Raw genomic sequence first — 26223 nt, 5'->3', positions numbered from 1 at the left:
ACGATAGTAGTTTTATATTTATTCTATAGCGTGTCATAGCTATCCCACAGCGCATATGTTATTTGTGTGCTGTTATTTGTGCTTATGTGTCACTAGCAGTGCAAGTAAATGGAAATATATGTACTAGTTTGATATTACTGTTGTATGAATACAGAATTACATGGAGGTAGGAGCGTTGCACTATGGGAAAAGGGAAGCTCTGGGATAGGCTACATATCAACTATGAGACTTCTGAGTAGAAGCTTACCGCACACAGAAAATGCATGTGGTCCAAGTAGAAGTCGACTGCACATATAGTTTGTTAAGTAAGGTAAGTAGTCTACAATGCTGAGAAGGTCAAAGTAAACGACACACACACACACAACCCCAAACAAATTTGTTTGAAAGTGGATCCCGTTGTCTATCTCTCACGTCATACAGTCACCTCTTGGCTTCTGGCTACGCTAATTGCTGCGCCACCTGTCTCGGTCTCCTGTCAGAATTCTAGCCAGGCGCTAAACGCTAGCCCCCAGGCTGCTCTCTCCATCCGCCAGTTTATTTAAATTGCCTTGAGGAACTGACCCTTTCCCCCCTTCACCTCCCCCTGTCTCTCTCCCTGACGTACAGTTGACCCACACCTGCAGGCTCGGCTTACTGAAAACCTAGTCGACAACTAACGGGAGAGCGCTACAGCTACACTAGGCTACGCTAAGCTAAAGTTAGCGCTCCGGGGCTATTCTAAGAGAAAGCTTCCTCTCCAGTAGAGGAGGACGTTTCACCGGCTGGGCCAGCCAGAAATAGACTCCGTTGTGGCCCAAAGCCAGAGTACGGTTACACCTAGGCTAGCTTAGCTATGCGTTGTGTTAGCAAGCTAGGCCAGTGATCTCTTCACAGCAGGCACTTCCCTCGCCCATTCGGGATGGGCAAAACGGATTAGCGCATTAGCCTGTGATATGATTATTATATAATGATTACTGGGGTGATTTCATTGAGAAACTCCACATTTCCTGTTGTGCTCCCTGGAGGGCCTGGCTGCTTCAGCACAGACAGACAGAGAGACAGACAGACTGCTTCCTGGGATAAACAGACAGCCAGACATGCAGACAGAGCCAAGGCCCACCCGCCAGCTCAGCTTGCATGTAGCTGTGTGTGTGTGTGTGTGTGTCTGCGTGCGTTGTGTGTGTGTGTCTGCGTGCATGTGCGTGTGTGTGTGTGTCTGCGTGTGTGCGTGCGTGTATGTGTGAGCACGTGCCTTCGTGTGTTAGCACACCGGCACGCTCCCCTCCAGTCCAACCCACCAGCCAGGAAGCAGCCGACCCATTCTTTTTTAGCACAGGAAGGGCAGATTTGCTTAGCAACCACATTAGCGCTCCAATCACAGTAGCATTTGGGATAATGTGGGGCCAAGCGTGCGCAGGGGCGGTGCGTTAGACACACACACACACACACAGAGACTACTGCTTCTCCCTTAATGCTTCAGCTCTCTCCAAGCACGAGAGAGAGCATGGTAGAGAGGGAGAGAGAGAGAGAGAGAGAGAGAGAGAGAGAGAGAGAGAGAGAGAGAGAGAGAGAGAGAGAGAGATTGTCACAGAGGACTCACGCTGTCTGGCACCTTGGCACACACACTTAAGTAAATACATTTTCACTCTCCCCCCTCCCTCCATTATCTCTCCCCGTCCGCCATAGAGGTGTCTGACTGTCTGCATCACCCCATCAAACTAATAGACTGAAATAGAAAATCCTCTGCCATCCTGGCTGGTGTGAGCCACTGCCCTGGAGCACTGTACTGAAAGCCTTTCAGAGCAAAGGACACGGTCTGCTTCCCAAATGTCACCCTATTCCCTATAGTGCACTACATTTCACCAAAAACCTATGGGCCCTGGTCAAAGGTAGTGCACTACATAGGGAATAGGGTGCCATTTGGAACGCACACACTGCACTGCAGCCCTATAGTTCTATAGTGAACTCTGGGTCATTGAACTTCAGGTCAAAGCTAAACACACCCTTCCAATGGGAGTTCCTTCAATAGTATCTCCTACCGTATATAGCCTAGCTTTCACCAATGCCATTGTATTTATACAGACAGGTGTTGTAGTTATAGTTTTAAGGCAGAAAATTTAATTTGTGTGATTTGAATATGTTAAATGTTGTGAAAGTGAAGTGTTACACGTAGACTATTTGAGACATAGACATGCACCGGAGGCTCCTGCACCGGAGGCTGTGTGGTTATCGACGGTTAAATAAACATTTATCTACCTCCGGGATGTGTTTACTACGGTAGACATGGCCAAGGCTCTGAGCCAGGGTTCAAAGTTCACCAGGCACCGCCACTGTCACACATACATATTCACACTGAGTAAAAAAGACATGGTTAGAAAATAGACATGGTAAAGGGTGTGTTTGCCTTGAACGGTGTTCTTTGCCTTGCCTATGGGAAACCTCCTTTGTCCTGTTGCATGGTCATCGTGAATTAGGACATGAGGGGGAAAAAGTCCTTTCTACAGCAGCTTCTTCCTCTTACTTTTCATGGTTTTATTGGTAACCTCCATAACTTTGATAGTGCTACGGCACAAACAGGCTGGTAGGCACCCTGGCTAAAAAGCCTGTTTTGGGTAGCTTTTATGTGTATTTATTTAAAAATATATAATAATTATAAGGCGAGGCACAAAGGCGCTTTAGTTCAGGCAGCCTCAAACAAGCCATGGTGGCCAGCCCCTGACATTTTGTTCCAAATTAGTTGAACTCTGGGAGATAGAAAGGGGGAGAGAGCGAGAGGGACAGAGACTTAGCTCGGAGGCCAGATCACAAGGGCTCAGAGTGGCCAAGTCTAAACAGAGAGGGGGGAATGGGGTAGAGAGAGAGAAAGAGAGAGGGGAGGGGGAAAGGTGGGAGACTGGTGGGAAAGAATGAGAGAAACAAGAGGAGAGGTAAATTGATGCACACTAATATTCGGGTTACATTCAATGAACGATTGAGCCCTCTCGTACTATTGCCTGGACACTAGAGATGTGCCATAGGCCTATGCTATGCTCCCAATCCAGCTTGCCTGGTAAATACACCAAGCTTGGAGTAGCTAATAATAAGCTGAAGACAGTTGATAAATTGCAGGAGAGGTGACACTCCCAGAGTGACAGTCAAAAGCAGAGTCACAACAACCTAACCCTGGCTGGGTGTGTCAGTCTCACAGGAAATCACTGTGGTGTTACATCAAAACCAGAGTCTCCATTCCACCGCAGCCAGGGAGGGGGGAAGGGTCATAGCGAGACACCACAGACTATTAACAGCGTCCACTTATTGAGGCGTCCGCATGCTTCCCAGCCGAAACAGTTCGGTAAGAGTTTGTGCATATATTATGATGACATTTTGTGACGTTTTTGTTCGTTTTGGACTTTGGTCAGGGTTTTTTCAGCTGTTCGGACACATTACATTTTTTCTGAAGGCAAGCCGAAGTTCGGAGGCGAAGTCTACGCCCCTTCGTAGGAGATTGGTAGAGATTCTTAAATAAAGTCTTTGATGTCATTCAACGAGAGACGACTCGTTTTTGCGCACCTTTTTTCATTGACAAATACTGCACCAAACATCTTAGTTACATGTAAAATTGCGTGACTAAGATCTCGTCGGCAAAGACGTCAAAATTATAATTCGGACAAACAGTACTATTGACGCTTTTTTTCATTTTCCAAGAGAAGGTATTTTATGGGAGTATGCGAGCACACTCGTTCAGTTCGGTTAGCTGAGTTCTGCCGAACTGAAGCATGCTGACGCCTTTAGTCAGTCAGGAGGAGGAAGTGGAGGGGGAGATGTGTGTGTGTGTGTGTGTGTGTGTGTGTTATGACAGATGGGGGGTGTGCGGGAGCGTCAAAGCGTGCACTCTGTCTCTTTTTAAAGGACCGTCCATTCCTGCGTGACCCCTGCTGCTGTTTGTCCACTGGGCGATCACCCCACTCAGGACACGTGACACGCCCATGCAGGCAGCCCACTGTTTGTGGACAGGGGTGGGACAGGGGGTAAAGGGGGGTGGGAGGGGAGTAGGTGGGACACTTCAGAGCAAACTCTGGCATCAGCAACCTCGATGACCTTTGAACTGTGGCCGGCCTGGCGCACGAGGAAGGAAACAACAATGGCCTTTGACATCCCCGCTGATGGAAAATACCAAAATACACACAGCCAGCTAGTGAAGCTAGGAACTGTGGGAAGCTAACTCCATTCAATAACATGCCAAAAAGCATAGCATTGAAGCTACCAAGCTAACTCCATTCACCCAGAGCTTGATACAAAAAAACCTGTCTCCACTAAAAAATATCACAAGAGTGGAGTGTTCGATTCAGGAGTTTGTCGGCAGCCATTTTGTCAAATGGGGCTATGAATGAGCTCAGTACATTGAAGAAGGAGATGTGTTCTGTTCGTTCCTTTCCTCCTCATCAGTCATTTCTCTCTAGCTATGTTCGTTTCTCCGGCGGAGGAGGACGCTAATGGACACATTAGCCGCCGGGTTTTCCCACCGTGGCGATTAGGTGCCCGTGAGGTCATCCCTTCACTTCTGGCCCGCTCGCATCGGGGATCTATCATTTAATTACTGCTGCATTGAGGAGGGAGGGGGGATCATCCATCCATCCCATCCAAGTGCTGAGTGCAGTGGGTTTAGCTTGTAGCCTGAAATGTTTTGCTAGTACTGTTTGTAGTGGCGCTGGGTGACTTGCTGAGAGCTTGCAGACAAGGCACAGCAGTATCCCTTCACACCACATCCATTTTCAGCCAGGGAGGGTGGGGCGCTCTGAATACCACAGACATTTTGAGGCCGCCATTACATAAATGGTGCAATAAACATTTTTATTTTAGGCCAAGTCTAATTCCAACACAAGGGCAATTCGTTTATCCTCTTTTCCGATTTGTGTCCCGAGGATGTGTGTGTATACGTGTGTGTGTGAAAGCATGCCACTGCAGATTTGCGCGTGTGCACGCGTTCCCAGCCGTATGCCAATATGTGGGTCTGCACAGGACCTGAGATGTATTGATTTCTGCAGGAAGTGGATTCTGATGTTTCATGGCACGTCCTGAGTCGGATGGCTTCTACATGACAGCCAGGGAAAGAAAGGAACCCCAGCCAAGGAGGGAGGGAGGGAGGGAGAGGGGGAGGGGAAGGGGACAGAGAGAGAGCTAGAGAGAGGGGGAGAGAGAGAGAATACCACAGTCAGAGAGAAAAAGAAAGAGCAAAAGAGAATGAAAAAGAGAACATGTGAGAGAGAGAGAGAAGGAGAAAGTGATAATGAAAGAGAGAGACATAACATAACACATCTCCCTCTGTCCTTTCGCAAAGACTAAACACTCGCCCTGCATCTAATTTTCTCTTACAATAATACCAACCGGCTCGGCCAGTGAGTGGAAAATCAAACATGTACAAAACCCAAGCCTCTCGCTCTCGCTCGCTCCTATGAAACTAACCTTGCTAAGGTATCCTTCCTACCGCAAAATACAGATGGATTGGATTTCCAAACGTCAAATAAATATACAGTCTCGGGCGCGAAGCGGGGCCAAGAATTCTCTCCTTCTTTTGTGACCGTCCAACAAACTCTGACGGACAAAGAGTTCAGTCATTTGTATCGGCAGCGTGTAGGCCTATCCGTTGGACTGTTGGGTTGCGACATGCACTGTCTCTGGCTAGTGTTTGTGAAAAGGTACATGCTGTACAGACAACAGACATACAGAGAAAGAAAGACACACACACACAAGCACACACACAAAGGAATTTGTTTCATCCAGAGCCTTGCAGACCACCAGTGGTCAGGCCTGGAGATGGGGGGTGGAAGGAGGGAGGGAGGTTTTCCATAATTCTCTGCCTTCTCCAGCCTCTGGATGAGTCTGTGTGGCCCAGAGGGCAAGGTTTACCAGGAGCCTTGACCTGTGTATGTATGTGTGTGTGTGTGTGTTTGCAAAGATAATTAAACAGGGCAACCAGATGAGCCGAGTGAAAGGGGGTAGAGGTCACAGGAGATGGAATAAGAATAAGGTGACCGCTCCACACCCTCACACACAGACACCCCCCCCCCCCACAACACACGGGTGTGGAGGGAGATTAACAGGGACGGATATAAATGGTGGTATGCTTTATATAAACAGATGTCCCACTGCTGAAGATAGCCTTGACAGTCTCCCCTTTGAAGAACAGCTAGGGATAGGGTCTTATGCAGGGAAATAATGCCTTTGTACTCCTGGGGAGGCTTTATGCTGAGGAGGCGGTTACACACTCCACACATTTCCCTGTCTGCACATCTACAATTACATTAATTATAAAGCCAGGGGCTTCAAGAGATCCATTGTCTGCCCTGGCGGAGTGTTGGGGGTGCAATTGTGTGTAAATAGCATGTGCGGATGTTTGACTGTGTGAACATTTAGGCATGTAGCTAGGACTATGGGAGTGTTTGTTTCAGTGGTGGTGAGTGTGTTTGACTGGAGTGTGTGTGCATGTCGTCATTTATTGTGTGTGTGTGTGTGTGTGTGTGTGTGTGTGTGTGTGTGTGTGTGTGTGTGTGTGTGTGTGTGTGTGTGTGTGTGTGTGTGTGTAAGTAAATGCGTGTTTCTATGAGAGATTGTGTGAGTGGGAGGCGGGGGAAGGGCACAGGGGACATTAAATCAATAGGTTTCACTCAAGCCTAGAGAGGTGGGGAGAGAGAGAACCATGGGATAGGGAAAGGAAAAAGGAAAGAAAGAAAGAAAGAGTTGTGTGCCGTGGTTGGCGGCAGCTTCCTTAACTTGAGACCCAGGCGCCCTACAGGACTCCAGGAGGAGGGATCCCCTTTCATCACATTGTTTTATTTAGTATCTATGCTGCCAGTTCATTTGCCAGAGTGGGCTGGAATGGGATTCATTGGGGAGATCAGTGACTTGGAGGTGGAGATGGGGGAGGCTGGAGGGAGAGACTGCAGGAAAGATGTTAATGACATTATAAGCCATTGTTTCCAACACTTCATTCCTGAGGCGTAAACTGAGCCGGAGGGCAAGGCCAGGAGAGGAGGGGGGTACACACACATACACATCCCACCTCTACTTCCTGAAAAGCCGGCAAGGTGTGACCGGCAGCCGAGTTTGTTTCTTTTGCTGCCCCGCTGGCTGGCTACAGTCTTAACGAAAAGCTTTAAACTGAGCCAACCTTGCTCTCTAAACAGTCTATATTGAACTACCTTGCTCCCTTGCACCAGTCTAAATTCCACCTCTTTGCTCACTAGATCCAGTCTAAACTTAATCCTCAAAGCCCTCCTTTACTGACTGACTGACAGACAGACGTAGAAGGTAGATAATTTGGGACAGACATTCTTGGGGAACCAGTCCGGTGACTCCCGGCAGCCTGAGGGGAAGAGTGGCATGGGACTGGGAGTTGATCTCTGATCCCCTGGGTGAGCCACCAACAGCAGAATACCACCCTTATCTCTCTCTCCTCAAACCCCCTTCTCTCTCTAACTTATCCACTTCATTCTTCTTGACTGTTCTCCAGTCCTAGCCTATTTGTATTGGGAAATAATTACTTGAATCTAGAATGGGTCAAATTACCAAAAACTAACCAATTAACTGTTGCTGGGTCAATGTATAGCAGTTTACATAATATGGATAGGTAGTCCAACTGAGTACTGACATCTATAGTGGATAGTTACGCTTGGAGTACAGATTGTGTGATAGTTACGCTTGGAGAAATGTGTTGTTCTATTTGTTACAAAATGTAGCCTAGCTGTGGTGATCAACAGTTGCAGATTCTAGTCACTGGTCAAAGTTCAGAACAAGTGCTTTGTTGGATCGATAGGGCAATTACTTCCGTCTCCCGTCAGATTCATCTTCTGTAAGATTAACCCAGGCAGAGTCAGTAGACTAAACGAAGCAAAGATCACAGATGTTTACTGATTGATATCTCTGCCCTACCCTCTCTCTCCACACAAGATAGATGCCACATAGGCCACACAATTCCCGCACTGCCCAAAAGTAAACAGCCGCACACACATTCAGTCGTTTCTGATGACATTTTTATTTCATTTTTACCTCAGAAAGAGGAGGGTAAGCTACATTGTGGCTAGCTACATCATGACTCTATAAAATATTATATAATCTTCAATAATGCATTATAGGATATAGGATAATATGAATGTTTATGATGATACAGTGTCAATGTCCTCCACCTATTTGCCAGACCTGGTTTCAAATACTATTTGAAATATCTCAATTACTTTCACATACAATCGAAGTAGGTCCTCTGTAGTCCTCTGTAGGAAGTAGGTCCTCTGTGGTCCTCTGTAGCTCAACTGGTAGAGCACGGCGCTTGAAACGCCAAGGTAGTGGGTTCGAGCCCCGGGACCACCCGTACACAAAAATGTATGCATGCATGACTGTAAGTCGCTTTGGATAAAAGCGTCTGCTAAATGGCATATTATTATTATATTATAGGTACAGTGGGGGAAAAAAGTATTTAGTCAGCCACCAATTGTGCAAGTTCTCCCACTTAAAAAGATGAGAGAGGCCTGTAATTTTCATCATAGGTACACGTCAACTATGACAGACAAAATGAGATTTTTTCTCTCCAGAAAATCACATTGTAGGATTTTTAATGAATTTATTTGCAAATTATGGTGGAAAATAAGTATTTGGTCAATAACAAAAGTTTCTCAATACTTTGTTATATACCCTTTGTTGGCAATGACACAGGTCAAACGTTTTCTGTAAGTCTTCACTAGGTTTTCACACACTTTTGCTGGTATTTTGGCCCATTCCTCCATGCAGATCTCCTCTAGAGCAGTGATGTTTTGGGGCTGTCACTGGGCAACACGGACTTTCAACTCCCTCCAAAGATTTTCTATGGGGTTGAGATCTGGAGACTGGCTAGGCCACTCCAGGACCTTGAAATGCTTCTTACGAAGCCACTCCTTCGTTGCCCGGGCGGTGTGTTTGGGATCATTGTCATGCTGAAAGACCCAGCCACGTTTCATCTTCAATGCCCTTGCTGATGGAAGGAGGTTTTCACTCAAAATCTCACGATACATGGCCCCATTCATTCTTTCCTTTACCCGGATCAGTCGTCCTGGTCCCTTTGCAGAGAAACAGCCCCAAAGCATGATGTTTCCACCCCCATGCTTCACAGTAGGTATGGTGTTCTTTGGATGCAACTCAGCATTCTTTGTCCTCCAAACACGACGAGTTGAGTTTTTACCAAAAAGTTCTATTTTGGTTTCATCTGACCATATGACATTCTCCCAATCCTCTTCTGGATCATCCAAATGCACTCTAGCAAACTTCAGACGGGCCTGGACATGTACTGGCTTAAGCAGGGGGACACGTCTGGCACTGCAGGATTTGAGTCCCTGGCGGCGTAGTGTGTTACTGATGGTAGGCTTTGTTACTTTGGTCCCAGCTCTCTGCAGGTCATTCACTAGGTCCCCCCGTGTGGTTCTGGGATTTTTGCTCACCGTTCTTGTGATCATTTTGACCCCACGGGGTGAGATCTTGCGTGGAGCCCCAGATCGAGGGAGATTATCAGTGGTCTTGTATGTCTTCCATTTCCTAATAATTGCTCCCACAGTTGATTTCTTCAAACCAAGCTGCTTACCTATTGCAGATTCAGTCTTCCCAGCCTGGTGCAGGTCTACAATTTTGTTTCTGGTGTCCTTTGACAGCTCTTTGGTCTTGGCCATAGTGGAGTTTGGAGTGTGACTGTTTGAGGTTGTGGACAGGTGTCTTTTATACTGATAACAAGTTCAAACAGGTGCCATTAATACAGGTAACGAGTGGAGGACAGAGGAGCCTCTTAAAGAAGAAGTTACAGGTCTGTGAGAGCCAGAAATCTTGCTTATTTGTAGGTGACCAAATACTTATTTTCCACCATAATTTGCAAATAAATTCATTAAAATTCCTACAATGTGATTTTCTGGATTTTTTTTTCTCAATTTGTCTGTCATAGTTGACGTGTACCTATGATGAAAATTACAGGCCTCTCTCATCTTTTTAAGTGGGAGAACTTGCACAATTGGTGGCTGACTAAATACTTTTTTCCCCCACTGTATTCAGATATATTTTACTTGAAAAGACAAGTAGTTTAATATTTACATTTATTTGGAAATACACTTGGAAAGTATTTTAAAAACTCAAATACACTGAGTCAAATGCACTCCCATGCATTTAACCCAGGTATCGAAAATAGTATTTCAAATAAGTATTTGAACATACTGTCAAATACAATTTGGCAGACTATTTGGTTTTTACAAATAGCCATTCAAATACTCTTATAAAGGTATTTGTTTTGGGCTGTGTATTTGAAAATACTCAAATACACAGAAAAACTATTTTTAAAAACCAGATACTCAAATACACATGTATTTGAACCCAGATCTGCTATTTGTATGTAGGCATATCCCTTCTTGGCACCTTAGCTAGCATTCATTCATTTAGAAGTAAAACTCTAGGAAGGGAAGCGCAAACAGAGGAGAGTAAAGGTAGAGGAGGGGGAAGGTAATGAGCAGTCGTCTGTGACTCAGCAGCTTGGGACAAGTGACGGGGCGACAAAGGGGGGTGGGGGGAGCGCAATGTCCCAGCTGATGCCCTCCATAGAAAGAGATGACAAAGGCCACAAAACCCAGTCCCAGGAGGGGGTCACAATACCCCCCAGAGCCCATGGGACCTGCCCTTCGACATGGCTGCGGCTAAGCATGCACGACCACTCTTTAATCATTAACCCACCCCCCAAAAGAGGGGGTTGCAGCCTCCCTCCACAACAGAATACCCCCAAGCCTTTTCATAGCCACACAGGGCCTGGCATCCAATGTTTGCAGTGACAGATCATGACGCCGCTATTTTTATTTTTTTGGACGGGGGTTGTGGGAATTGGGACATTTGAGTCACGCCATCCTCCGAATGAGAGATGCAGTCTAGGGGGCAGCAGGCTCTCTCTGTTTGCTATAAGCATGTCTGTGGTAGCATATAGCGTTAGCATCTTTCTGATACAGAAGCTTTGTTTTACCAACCCCTCCACCCCCGATCCCCACATATAATACTGAACATATGCAGCCTACATACATCCACTCCGCAAAGCAAAGCGATTTCCCCTATTCATGGATTGCATGTTTAATCACAATATTGTTTTGAACGTTTGTTTTGGACTGATGCCCGACTGAGCGTTCTACTCAATGCATCGTCAATGAGTGCTGATGAAGATCTCATCAAAAGTGCATTACAGTGGCTTGGAAATACAACAACATTCAAAAGGAGGCAAATAATAACTAGTAGGAAAACCTTTTATCATCATTTTGATGTCGCCAGATTGATTTTAGATGCAGTATAAGATTGAGGGGAGGCCACCAGATTGTAGCTAGCTAACGTTAGCATTGCTAGCTATTTTTGACGAACTTTGCTAGCTAATGACAACATTGCCATCCGTCTAAAGTAAATTTGACGACATGATAATGCTGGCAAAGTTGTTTCGTACTAAATATTTGACTACTTTAGCAATGTCATCGTATTTCCAGGCACTATTGTGGAATTTAGTCTAAACAGTAGTTAGCCTCCGTCCAGAATGACTGGGTTTATCACCACTTTAGGGCACCACTATGGCGCCGCGGTAGAGGGTGGCTTGAGAACGTTCATAACAATGGCATGATGCGACCGAGTGACGGAGGTGCAACCTATGAGAAGTACACTTAGCAGCTGCCCTCCAGTCTAATCGTGCTGTTTCAATCTGAAACAAGAATAGCCAGGCTTTGGAATTGGCTTTTCCCATAACACAGTTGGAGTAGGATCCTGCCTACCTCATGACTCTCTCCTGTGAGCCGCCTAACAGCCTCATAACAGTGCCTGCCTACACACCTGACGACGGGAGGTGTGTGTGTATGTGTGTGTGTGTGTGTGTGTGTGTGTGTGTGTGGAGAGGGGGCAGGGAGAGGCAAGCCTCCATCACCGTGGGAGACAGACAGATGGAGATGGAAATGAGTAGGCAGTGAGCTCATGCTAACCTCCTCCTACAGCTGATCCAGGCATTAAAAAATGCAGACACACACACGCTTGCCCATGCACAATCACACACCAAATTAGGCAGAATAGGCCATTCCTATTCAAATGTTCCCTTGTCTCTCACATGGGTATTTGGCTAGGTAAGCATTAGATGATTAGACGAGTGTTAATAAAAAAACGCCTCACTGCGAAGCATCATATCTAAAACACTTTCACCAAAACAGAATGTAGAGCACTTTCCTTTTAAATGACTGTACTGTTGACAAGCATTTGTGATAGTGCTGTATAATAGTTTTTATGTGATTGCGAGTATGTATGCAGCAGTGTGTTTTTGTGTGTGTCTGGCTTCCTTCGTCAGACAGCCATCTGCCCCCGTGGGAGCTGTTCTGAGGCACACTATTGGCTTCCGCGAGCTGAAAGAGCAGAGAGGGCGAGAGGGATCATCATTTTTGGGGGAGGTCATGTGACAGAGCGCTCTTTCAAAAGGCCGACACCACCGTCACACAAAGAGGGTACGGGCTGACGCAGCACAAATCGCCCCCAGCCAGCCATGCCAATGAAGCCCCCCCCCACTCTCTCCCTTCTCTCTATCTCGCTCTCTCTCTTTCTCTCAGCAATCTGCTACCTTCTACACACAGCCGCTTTCCCATTACAAACCCACGCAGGACTGGACCAATAGGACTTCAATGAGCGTCATCAATTCATACCGTTTACCGACACTTCCTAATAAACATATTCATGCAATTTTATTATAATAACCTGAAAAATAAATCAGCTGAATGAGATGCAACAGAATTGCAATATGTGAAGGAGAGCATATAGTCTCCAGGCTGTTCATGACAAGTTATATTATTAAAGTATATTGAGGTAGTTTCTCTAGTCCTCTCTTACTCCCCAGAACAATTGAGTTTAGGGCAGGCTGAAGAGTCTCTGAGTGCCAGTGTGTGCCAACGACAGACTGGGCCACGCCTTGAAAAGAGAGAGAGAGAGAGCTATGCATGCACATACCGGACATGCCACTACTGTACCATCACGGCCCGCCAAACACTGCATCTATCTTTATCCACACACAAACAGAGATGTGAGAAAACGCCGGCGTCTCATTTTTAGCCTCTTGATATACTGTGATATGTGGCCGCGAGTCAAAACAAAGAGTATCGGCCATGCGCACACAAATACTTGTTGGGAATTCCCTGTCTGGTGGTGCGCTAATATCTTTACAGTGTGTGTTTCTGAGGAGATTCCTCTTAGAACCAAGTACTGTTGGTTACCAAAGTGTTTGGTTTTTCATATATGCTTAATTGAAAACTTAGATTAAGCCCAATAAATGCCCTACGTCATAATTTCATTGATTGGCTGATGGCTGTAGAAGCCCTGAGGCGATTGGATGAGGCGGCGGTCGTGGTTGATTGGATGGAGGTTGAATGTGTAGCCAATTGCAATAGTTTGTATGGAAGTGCCATGTGTGTCGATGAATATTTCAAACCTCAAGCCTTCCGGCAAACATTCCATCTCATTAAATAAAGAAGGAGGCCCTTGCCGCTTACGGTAATCCGCCATCAATAATAAAAAAATAAAAATCAACACATTGTAGTTCGCAACTCGGCAATCTGTACGAGTCATCAAATTACAACCGGGCAGCTGATAAAACATTTACGACACTGAGAAGAAGTCATCGGGTTCTTCTGTGTGATGTCACAACACTACGAACTGACAAACATCTTCTGGTTGCTACGAGATACAAGAATCGGTAGCCCGGGTAACCTGCTGTGACTACTTTTTCCCTTTGGGGAGGGAGGGATACCCGTAGCCATTTACATTTACAGGGACCTTTCCCTGTAACCCCCCCCCTCTCACCTTCCCTCTTTCCTTCAGAGTGACATAGCACACCAGGTCCTGTTCACTGCTCCCCAGTCACTCAGGCAGTCAGGTATATTAATGCACTCTCCAGCCCTCTTGACCTTCGCTGCTCATAAAGCACGTCCCCCAGATCTCCATTTGTCATATGCAGACACTTCTGACTGACCGGGAGGCAGGCAGGCAGGGGGTGAGACAGGAGGCAGGGGAGGGGACACGCTGGAAGAGGAGAAGGAGGAGGCAGGGCAGACAATGGCTTGTGATGAGGGATTGAACTTCTCTCTCTTTTTGTCTTTTTTTGCTCCCTTTTCCAGCACATAGGATTTGTGCTATTCCCCAAGGACGACAGTGGTGGCGGAGTTGGTGGAAGGGTGGGACCCAAGGGACGTGTGTGTGTGTGTGCGGACGCGAGCGCAAGTTTGTGTGGAGGAGGATGGCAGGCAGTGAGCTTCTAAAAGATCGCTAAGGAGAGAGGGATAATACTCGAAGGACTCGTAGAATCTATTGACATACAGAGCAACCACAGTAATAACACCAAACCCCTGGGAGCTTAACATGATAGTATACGAATTACTGTACTGTAACTTCCATTGATAATGCTGCATGTGTCAGAACTAAGCCTCTGTGTACTAGCCATCTCAAACAGAAAATGCAACAAAAAAAAGCCCTCTGAATAAATAAACAAACGGAACATAGATCACTTTTAGATCCGTTGTTTTATCAAGTCTTTCCAGTGAACAATCAGCCTTTCATAGAGAGAAGCCCCGTTTGTTCGAATAACTTTAAAAGGCTGTGAATTAAAATAGCTGCCGGCGGGGTGGAAATGAAAGGAATCGGCACATTTAATTTATTCTCCCTCGCTGTTATTGTGCTCTTTTGAAGAATTTCCCAGACACCACAGTCAAGCGTGTCACCTGTGATTCCCTGGTTGCTTCGTAATAACGCGTGTTGTGATGCCGTGTTGTGATGCTGTGCACTTTTCATTTTGAAACACATTGGTTCCTCAAAGTTTTCCAAAGACGAGCCTTGATTCCCACCTAATTCCCATTGATTCCCAACTCAGAGGAAATAATTACAAAATACACCTATACACTCCCCTTCGTATTTATTTGGACAGTGAAGCTAAAGATTTTGTTCCATACTACAGCATTTAGAATTTGAGATCAAATGTTTTATATGAGGTGAAAGTACAGAATGTCACCTTTAATTTGAGGGTATTTTCATACATATCCGTTTTACCGCTAAGAAATGAATGCACTTTATGTATCTTGTCCCCCCATTTGAAGGTGTCATAAGTATTTGGACAAATTAACTTATAGTGTATTGCATTTAGTCAAAAGTTGCTAGCACACAATGACTACATCAAAACTTGTGACTCTACAAACTTGTTGTATGCATTTGCAGTTTGTTTTGGTTGTTTCGGATTATGTTGCCCCCAATAGAAATTAATGGTAAATAATGTATTGTGTAATTTTGGAGTCACTTTTATGTAAATAAGAATAGAATATGTTTCTGAACTTCTACATTAATGCTACCATGATTACGGATAATCATTAATGAATCGTTAATAATGATGAGTGAGAAGTTACAGATGCACAAAGACCATGCACCCACAACATGCTAACCTCTCACCATTACCAATAATAGGGGAGGTTAGCATTTCTGAGGGGACCACTGGCTTGGTACGAGGAGCAGGAACAGGCCGGGCCGGACTGGCGACGCGCACCACTGGCTTGGTGCGAGGAACAGGCCGGGCTGGCGACGCGCACCACTGGCTTGGTGCGAGGAGCAGGAACAGGCCGGACTGGGAACACGCACCACTGGCTTGGTGCGGGGAGCAGGAACAGGCCGGGCCAGACTGGGAACACGCACCACTGGCTTGGTGCGGGGAGCAGGAACAGGCCGGGCCGGACTCGGAACACGCACCACTGGCTTGGTGCGGGGAGCAGGAACAGGCCAGGCCAGACTGGGAACACGCACCACTGGCTTGGTGCGGAGAGCAGGTACGGGGCGTACCGGACTGGGAACCGGCGCTGGAGGTCTAAGACTGTCTCCGTCCTTTACACTCCGCGCCCCGTCCTCCTCCAGTGAGGACTCCTCCTTGAGCCCCCACGAGTGCAGTGGTCGAGGCGCCTTTCTGTCGCTCCCCGACCACCCTTTTAGCCCCCCAAAAATGTTTTATTGGGGCTGTCTCTCCACCCTGATCCCTTTCGGGGCCTCCATCTGCCTTGCCAGATCCTCTCTCATCTCCCGCAAGGTCCATCCTCTCTGCTCCTCCTGGGCACGCTGCTTGGTCCATTGGTGGTGGGGTTTTCTGTCACGATCATTCATAAACGGGACGGACCAAGACGCAGCGTGAAATGCATCCATGTTTATTGAACTGAATAAACATACAAAAACAATGAAACGTGACGTCGGAAGGCTAACACTAACAAGCCACACTAACCGAACACAAACAAAAACCCACAACACAGGCAGGAAAACTGGCTGCCTAAGTATGATCCCCAATCAGAGACAACGAGCGACAGCTGCCTCTGATTGGGAACCACACCCGACCAAACATAGAAATACAAACATAGATTATTCACACCCTGACCAAACTAGCTGGAGTTATATAGGCCAGGGCGTGACACGTACAGCCACAAGTTTCATGTAGTCATTGCGTACTAGGAATATGGGACCAAATACTAAACATTTGACTACTTTAATACACTAATTGAATTTGTCCAAATACTTATGTGAGAGAAAATATATTCAAACGGGGGGACTACAAGACACATAAAGTGCTTTCATTTCTAAACGGTAAAACAGATATGTATAAACATAACCTCAAATAAAATATGTCATTCTGTACATATGAAACATTCAATGTCAACTCCAAAATGCTTGAGTATAAAGCCAAATTTACACATTTTAGTTTCACTGTCCAAATAAATACGTAGGCGAGTGTATGTTTTTCCCCCAGTTTTCTTTCCAGCGAGACAACAAAAGCAGAGCAAGTGAGCAGCACATGTGGCAAATAATTAACGTGAGTCTCTTCGCACACGAAGTTAACTGCTAATTAAAATAAGAAACGTAATTGACTGGCATTTGAATACCATTCAAGCTACAAAGCAATTACCATCCAAATTGTTAAAGGGAGGTTTCCTCCGCCGCCTTATCTCCAATGTGGAATCAGCATCTGTTTATCAGTATGAAATCCACGCCTTCGTATCATTGAGAAAGAAAGCACACTAAGACAAGTATTAGTAAAGCACTAAAAGTCAGAGCCATGTAAAACAACGTATAGATTTAGAACCATATATAGTACCTCTCGACATACAGCTCTGCTAAACTCAATAATCAAACCAACTGCAATGAGATGTTCATTGCACAACTACCCTGTGTGGTCGATAGAACTGATATGAGGTCAGACAAGAAAACAGACATCCCCATGTCCATTCTAGTTATGCAGTGGAGGTGAAGGAGTGATGGAGTCTTCAGCCGCCCTTGACAGGGGAAGACCCCGGCCGTCAATATCCTATTGATCCCGCTGACCCATCATGCTGGTCCAACAAGGCAGGGCTCACTGTACCCAGACAACACAGAGTAGTCACAGTCTGCCTGGTCAGAGATAGAGATTGGAGGAGGACTCACTTAGCTAGGCCCTAAGTGAATTAATGGCTTGCTCTTTCTTGGGCCATGCAGGCTTCTGGAGAGTTGGATCATTTCTCAGTCATGCACAGACACACACACACACAGAAGTCATGGATGATTCTTCAGCGATCACAACAACCCTCACGACAACACCAAGCAAAAAAGTCCTCCTTCAATCAATCCACATCATCACCACTACCCCAAAACTACCGGCCCATAGCAGCCGTATGTGTATTTTAATGCAGCTGCAGTTGCTACATTTTCCCTACTGAAAACCCCCCCAAAAAGAAGTGAAGAGGGATATTCTCTCTGTGGCCATTGATATGCATGGCTACCAGCTGTTGTGCTGTCCACAGCGTGGATATGGCTCTCCGTCAAAAGGCTTAGCCGTGCCTGTGCCTTGCATATGAAACAGGACATGGCTCTCTATTCCCTCAGGGAGTTCACTTCCTACCCCCTTCCTTTCCCTCCCTCACTCCTTCCCTCCCTTTTCCCCCCTCCAACAAGCGGCCCCTTCAGCTGGAGGCCAGATATCCCAAGGTGCACCGGGGACATTTTTGGGCAGTGGGAAGGGAAGTTTCAGCCCCTGCGAAATGGGGTCTGGAGCCCAGCCACACTTTTGGAGCAGTGCTTTTGAAAACAACGAGGCTCCCAGATCTCCTTGCTAGAGAGGGCTGACTCTGCAGAAAGAGAGAGGGGCCTGCCTGCTACCTGGCTTGCACTCTACAAAATTGATCTCTTTGCACGTTTGCCACCCTTTTGAGAGTCCACAAAAGAGTTTGTGGTCCAAACTCAGTTTTAGGGTTCTGCCATTTTGAATTGCAACTGCAGACCAAAAGCATCATCATGAAAGTCCTATCTGAATGCACCCGCCTTCACAGCCTCTCTTTCTCTCTCTAACAACTGCTCTTTGTCTACAAAAGCCTTCCTCGCCACCCCGGCGCGAGAATGAAACACAGGGGGAAAACAACTTGATTTTCCTGTCCCAAAGAGACTGGACGGTGGAGGGTTGGATATCACAGTGCCGTGCAGGTGTGGGGACAGGTTTAATTCATGCCTATTCAAGAGGGTTTGCAGTCGATGCGTAATGAGCTTGTTTCCGCTCTCTCTCGCAGGGAGTGGCAGGTCTGGAATGTAACGTCTGTCGCAACTCTCCCGTTTCCCAGCCCAGACTAACTACTAGTTTTTCCCTGGCTAACTACTAGTCATGTCTGCTGACTTCCCCAATGCGGCGTCTGCCAAAACACCCAACTAAACAGCGTCTGATAGCCCTGCCGCACTAGAGAGCGACCAACCAGCATGCTACAGTACAGTGCCAGGCAGGGAAAACCACTGAACCATTGAGATTTTTAGGCTCCGAGTCTGAACGTTTTTGTATTCCTTTTTTCGCCTTACGCAACCAAAAGACTGTGCTGCTGCTGAATGTCTTAGCAAAACTTGGCTGTTGGTGAGAACGTAAGCTGCCTGTGCATAAACTAAGCCTCAACTACTCTCTCCCATTCTCTCTCTCTCTCTCACGTTCATATCTCCTCCCAACAGATGGGGCGTGTATAAATCACATCGTCTTGAGGTTAAATAAAACCTAGGAAGGTCCTATATCTGCGGCCGCCATCCTTATCTAAACATCCTGACGCGGAAAGCCACTGATGATGTGTACTAGCCAGAAACCATGATAAAGGCAAGCCAACATTGGCATGGTGAACTTAGAGACCTAGCCTACTGCTCCACACCCTACTTGTAAACTTTGAGCCCGTTCAACAGATCACTGAGCTAACTCACTTGCTCATTCACTGTTGTTTGCACTCCCACAGTCAACACCGGTGCGCTCACATCTAAAATTAAAACGGAGAATGCACTTTTATTGCAAATTCCAACACAGCCTTTATAAGGGAAGTAGGCTGCAATAAGGAAGGTATACTGCAAAGTCGGTGTGGTGTAATTTCTCTGTCTATGGGTGAGATGTGTGTGTGTTGGGTAATGCCCAGACTACTGCTCGATAGCAGCGGTCTGCTCCTCAGAGGAACAAAGTGTCTCCGAGGCCAGGAAGTCCTTCGAGCTCACTTCCTGTGTCTGACTGTGAGATGGCTGCCAGCTATATTCACAACCCTTCACAAAACCACCCTTTCCTCTCGCCAACAACTGAAGAAAAAAAGAGAAGTTATTGAAAGCACAATAAGTCCAATTTGGTCTATCACTTACTTACTTCTCAGAAACGCATTTTAAAGTAACACCCCTGGTGAAATGTGCTGACAAAGGGAGACGTGTACAGTAGCGAGAGAAGTTTAGCAATATTATCATAATTCAAGATTCTGCACATTTTATCTCATTAGCATTGCTTTAACCAAGCCGCTAGATTAAAAAAATAGTGAATTCAAAGGAGACTCATATTAACAATGTCTAACACACAGGTGCCTTTTGAGACCCTATAAAAATAGAAGAAGCCTTTAAAGTGGGGTCCTTTAGATTCCCCCACTCAAGCCTAAATACAGATGAGTGCCAAGAGACACAGTGTTGACAGTGCATGGCAAGGCTCTGCCCTCCTGCGATACTGGCAAAGGGAAGGGTAAAGGCTGTGGTGGTGAATTGTTAGACCTCTGTTGGTAAACACTTCCACTTTGTTTGTATGGCCCACCGAAAAGTGTCTTACCATAATCACCCACTCTCCTTTCACCCTCCTTTTATGCTGAAAGGGGTAAAGGAGTAGATCATAGGGGGGAAGGGAAAATAGTTTGTGTGATGTGTGGGGGGGGGGGGGGTCGGTGAATGTCCCCCTTTGTTGGGATCATATGATGTTTCCACCACAATACTCCTATCCCCGCTTCATCAACTCTATTCACGTTAACAGTTCATGCAAATGACCGTGCTCGCCTTTCATTTGTGGAGGTGGCTCTTTTATCAGTCTTAGCTAGAGGAAGACTGGAAGGCTGATCCCCCCTCTGCCTGCCTCCCCACCCCAAAGCACAAACTTAATCCCCCCATATGATTTAAGGCTCGCTCACATCGCACTGAATGTGGATCTTGTTCGTCTGCCGATCGTTCAGCGCGCTGTGTTTTAGGGACAACACGCTGTAGACGTCTGGCTGCTGACATTTTTCATGTGATTCTACATGTAAATTCGGTGCGCACTCGGTTAGCAAATTATATTCAGCGGTGCCAAGTCCTCTCCGCCAGCAAACGCTTTTGGTGTGTCTGAGCCCTTATAATCAAGGGTCTGCCTGTTGTAGTAGCAGTTTAAACTAAAGCCTACCCTCCAATGTAAAAGTCAGGGTTAGCCGACCGGAGGCTCCCATACTCTTCACAGAGCTCAATTACCCCGAAAAAGGTGAGCCTGGCTGGCATGCAGGAGACGAGACTCTGAGCCCCTCTCACGTGTGTGATAAGCTCCCCTCCCCTTCATTTGGGGCTCATCAGATAGCCAGCCATGAAAGCGCATTTCACGATCTGACATAATGGTAGTCTACCTTTAGGGCTTTACATTGGAGATGTTAAATTGTTTCATGGTTATAGGTCGATTTTTAAGCATTTTGAATGAAGAGGCGGCTCTTTTAGGTGAATGGAGCTAAATGAGCCAGCTCATCGAAAAGCCTACTAGCTCTTCAGCTGACAAAGTAGACGTCCCCCCCCCCCCCCCCCCTCCCATTACGCACGGATGAGGCCCTGGTTAACTAAACATCCACCTTCAAGTACCTGAGATAACGTTGGCCGACCAAGTGCATCTTTCTCAAACACAGCCAGTCAGCTACAATACACTGCAAAGTGCGAACTGAGAGAGCGGCAGCCCCCACCTCAAGAGCTGTAAAGGGTGAGGGGGTGCGTGCGTGCAGGACAGGGGGGAGTTTTGCTGTAGGAGGTGTTCTCCGGACTTTACAAATGATTACGTTATTTCCTCGTCCCGTCCTTACATCACATGAGTTCTCGGTAGTTGTTGTAACACTATTATAGGGTCATTTGTTGGTAAATGGGTTTGTTTTTAAAGTAAGGCCAATAAAATGTAGCCATTGACACCCGCAGAGGTGTTTCACAGGCAAATAATGATTTTATTGCCACCAGAGGCGTTTAGCTGGTATTGGTGGACAATTAGTAACAATATGTGAAGTGTTACCAAATACTGAAAAGACTCGCCTCCAGTCTAAACAAACCCATGGCAGGGACAAGTCATTGCCGTTTGCACCAATAGTATAGTGTACTCTAGATAGGAGTCTTTGACTTTCTAGATAACATAGTATTTACAAGAAGACAACACAACAACACACAAGAAAGATATAGGGAAACAAACGTTCAACAGTGTAACCACATTCGTATAATGTAACAACACTTCTAACACAGTGGAACTACATTGTAACATTGACTTCAACTCACCCTTGATGCTTTCCTCTTATATTTGTTGGCGAAGTCAAATTTCTCTTTAATCTCGTCCAAATGCTGCTCTAGGCGCGCTGTCTCCTCTTTCCCCGTGTAATCCTGGCCCAAGAGGATGTATGCCCTCCAGTTGGCGGAGTCGAAGCCCCAGTGGCAAGTCCTGTTTTCCAACGATTTGTGACTGTGCACCACGAACTTATGGGTCGGGTACATGAGTCTGCAGTCCATGCACTGGATACAGGCTGCGTTGGGGCTGGTGTACAGCTCCGGGACGATGAGACCCTTGCACTTTCCGAAACACTCGTGGTATATTTTGAAGCTTTTCTCCGTGATCTCCAGCTCCAGGGACCCAGAAAACTCTTTCTTGCAGTGCGAAGGGTAGGTGCCCCCGTAAATCAGGGCATTGCACAGGCGCTCCGCGTCCGTTTTGGTGATGAGTCCGCAGGAAGGCGCGGAGAATGGGAGAATCCCCATGACTTTCAGGATCTCCAGCTGTTCCGCCGTGCACCTGGAGCAGTAGATGTGGAGGTCGTCGCACACCGAGTTGATCTGCTGGAGGGAGAAATCCCGAAGGACGGTGTTGAGGATCTGCGGCAAGCACAGCCGTTTCTCGCCGCCGACCACGAAACAGGAGACAGTCTCCGTCTCCAGGACAGTCTCGCACCTCTCCGTGGATCGGTCGGACGGGATGAAGAGGGGGCCCGGCATCACTGTCGGTGGTTGCATGGGCAGATGCAGCACGGGCTCGGGCTCTTTCCCATCCTTCTTGAACAGGAGGTCATGTGGCCATCGAGCAGAAAACGCCGCCGGTCCGCCGAGGGAGCTCATAGAACTCAGATGAAACTGCTTGAGGGTTTGTTGCAGTCCTGGGTGAGGTTGGAAGCTTTGTCGAGTTACAGTCTCCATGTTTTCACTACGACTTTGAAAGCGAGAGTTCCTTTCAACTGGGGCAAACTAAAACAATCGAAAGACACGATAGGTCCCGGTTCCTTGTAAATCCAAGGTATCCCAGAATTAGCCAAGTGCGGAAAGCGCTTCATCAAACATCCACAAAAAGTCCCAGATAGTGAGTTTCCAATTCCGTTGACTAGGAGCCTACTAGGCGAATGGTGACACCGGCGAGTCTTCCCCTGCAGTAGACTCCCAACTGTCCATATCTAAAACGCGTCCCTCTGAAACTCTAAAACGCGTCCCTCTGAAATGATACGCTTTTGAAGTTCCAGAAAAAGTATCGACCGATAAAGCAAAGCCTTCTCTCTCTATGTAACAGGTGTAAAACACATACACAAATCAGTTTGAAATACTGCAGTAGAGCCCGATGCAAACACTCCGTCTACCCACGCAGTTCGCTACGCCTGTGTGGAGATGGCTAGTCTGTGAGCTGGGTTGCTCTCGCTCGCTCACTCACTTGCCCTCTCTCTCTCTCTCTCTCTCTCTCTCTCTCTCTCTCTCTCTCTCTCTCTCTCTCTCTCTCTCTCTCTCTCTCTCTCTCTCTCTCTCTCTCTCTCTCTCTCTCTCTCTCTCTCTCTCTCTCTCTCTCTCTCTCTCTCTCTCTCTCTCTCTCTCTCTCTCTCTCTCTCTCCCTCGCATCCCTCTCTCAGTGTTTGTGTGTCTGGCTCAGTCATTGAATCCCAGCCAGGAATGTGAATGACAACGCAGGCTGGCTCTTCCAGGAACAAGTCGGCACTCCCCTACTTCTCCTAGAAGCATTGTGCGGACTATGCAAAGGCGAAAAAATGCACAGGGCTCATTGAAGCCCTTTATTCACAGCTAAGAACGTCTGTAACTGAAAGAGAATAGGTGGAATTTGCAATAGACAGTCAAATTTAGACTTGTTTGTTTATTTAGGTTTATTTTTTCCAGGCTGGCTTATAATTTGTATTGCGGAAACTAGGGAAGAAGAACACATATTACGGTCACATATTTTCAGGGTATAGCCACATATGAATAACTATTATTATTATTATTATTATTATTATTATTATTATTTGGACGCATTCATTTTATGCATAGGCCGTTTTTACGCATAGACTTGTTTTACTCCATAGATGTGCCAGTTAATTGTACAAGCACGGCTATACTGTTCGAGCTCCCGTACAGTAGTAGCACTGTCTATGAAATGAAACAATTATGTTTGAGTCACTTTCCCCCTGGGTTTTTTAGTTTTAATTGTAATGTAAAACAACGAGGGCATGCATATGCACACTTAAAACGTATGAGCAATTGAGCAGTGCAGTGGGTGTTAGGCTACAATCAAGTGGACTAGCCTACATCTAATCATTCCTATTGTGCTGAAAATAGTTGGGGAAAGTAAGAAAATTTCACTGTGCATTTAAAATGTACTTTGTTACTGGTGTGTAATTAACTTGAGCAATTTGTCTATTTGCCTTTTAAATTTGTGTAGTGTAGACTAGCTTTTTTACTACTAAACTGTTTTACTACTAATCGGCCTTCAAAAGATTCATGAAACTAACTGTATGCCAGTCTACACCAGCATTGCAATATTGTTCATTTGGTCGGCTCTGTTGTTGTTTGCTGTCATCTCCAATAAAGATTTGCTGTGATGATGTGAGCCAAGAATGAAAGGTGAGGCAATTATTTTCCGTTCCTGTGGCTCCTCCTAGCTATGAGGCAATGTAACTGCAACCGCATGGCAATTGGAGCGGTGCTCCGTCACAGAGGTCATTACAATATAAATTAGGCCATAAATTAGTACTCCGGATATCATCAATATATTTACATGGCATATAGCAAACATAATAATGAGTAGGCTACAATGTTCATGTGAGGAATATTCTGACCCCTAGACCAATGGCCAATGTGTTATATTGAGTTTATATGCCAATCATGACCTACCCTCCAGAGGCAATCCACTCGCTAAAGCCTACACCAAAAGTTTCAACCATTTTCCACAATGGATCAGTCCAATCCTCTTTGAAATGACAATTATGACAATGTTTGAGTGTAAGTGGACAGACTGGTACCCAGGCTAGGGTCTTTCCATTTTCCTCAGAAACCCACCCACACTAGTCCACAGGTTGGGTTGTCAGATCTGGAGCTATAGTGATGAGCTATATCCCCAGATCTGGAGCTATAGAGATGAGCTATATCCCCAGATCTGGAGCTATAGAGATGAGCTATATCCCCAGATCTGGAGCTATAGAGATGAGCTATATCCCCAGATCTGGAGCTATAGAGATGAGCTATATCCCCAGATCTGGAGCTATAGAGATGAGCTATATCCTCAGATCTGGAGCTATAGTGATGAGCTATATCCCCAGATCTGGAGCTATAGTGATGAGCTATATCCCCAGATCTGGAGCTATAGAGATGAGCTATATCCCCAGATCTGGAGCTATAGTGATGAGCTATATCCCCAGATCTGGAGCTATAGAGATGAGCTATATCCCCAGATCTGGAGCTATAGAGATGAGCTATATCCCAGATGGCTGGCGGATAAGGGACGAGAGGGACCTGGGGCTTTATCTGTTTGACAACGTGCACATCCTAGTGCTGAGGTCTGAGAGCCATTGGGCAGGAATGGTCTACTGTTACACTGGCATGTCTGCATAAGCGGCAAGGGGTGAGGAATGTGGAGTTGGTAATTTTTACATATTAGTCATTTAGCAGACGCTCTTATCCAGAGCGACTTACAGTTAGTAAGTGCATACATTTTCATACTGGACCCCCGTGGGAATCGAACCCACAACCCTGGCGTTGCAAGCGCCATGCTCTACCAACTGAGCTACAAGGAGGCCTAATGGATATAAGTGAGATGCACTGTATGCGGCGGCAGGTAGGCTAGTGGTTTAAATGCTGCCCAGTAACCGAAAGGTCGCTGGTTCGAATACCTGAGCCGACCAAGTGAAAAATCTGTCGATGTGCCATTTAGCAAGGTTCTTAACCATAATTTGTTCCAGAGCCGACCAGGTGAAACATCTGTCGATGTGCCATTTAGGGAATTTGGAATTTCTTTCCTTCTTAATGCGTTTGAGCCAATCAGTTGTTTGTGACAAGGTTGGGGGGTATACAGAAGATAGCCCTATTTGGTAAAAGACCAAGTCCATATTATGGCAAGAACAGCTCAAATAAGCAAAGAGAAATGACAGTCCATCATTACTTTAAGACATGAAGATCAGTCAATACGGAAAATATCAAGGACTTAGAAAGTTTCTTCAAGTGCAGTCGCAAAAACCTTGAAGCGCTATGATGAAACTGGCTCTCATGAGGACCGCCACAGGAATGGAAGACCCCGAGTTACCTCTGCTGCAGAGGATAAGTTCATTAGAGTTACCAGCCTCAGAAATTGCAGCCCAAATAAATGCTTCACAGTGTTCAATTAACAGACACATCTCAACATCAACTGTTCAGAGGAGACTGTGTGAATCAGGCCTTCATGGTCAAATTGCTGCAAAG

General features: G+C 46.3%; 1 protein-coding gene across 1 annotated transcript in view; it reads right to left on the bottom strand.

The window, feature by feature from the left end:
- Positions 1-23164, bottom strand: part of LOC311149631 (ski oncogene-like) — a 74159-nt gene extending 50995 nt beyond the window's left edge. Inside the window, exon 1 of the mRNA XM_084186825.1 lies at positions 21808-23164. Coding sequence (XP_084042951.1) covers positions 21808-22713 — 906 coding nt within the window. The 5' untranslated portion in view covers positions 22714-23164. The remainder of the gene's footprint in view (positions 1-21807) is intronic.
- Positions 23165-26223: the final 3059 nt, after the last annotated feature.

Source organism: Coregonus lavaretus, assembly GCF_964263955.1.
Source record: "Coregonus lavaretus genome assembly, chromosome: 22".
Classification (NCBI taxonomy): Eukaryota; Metazoa; Chordata; class Actinopteri; order Salmoniformes; family Salmonidae; genus Coregonus; species Coregonus lavaretus.
Note: the sequence above shows the minus strand (reverse complement) of the source record. Positions and strands in the feature narration are given on the sequence as shown.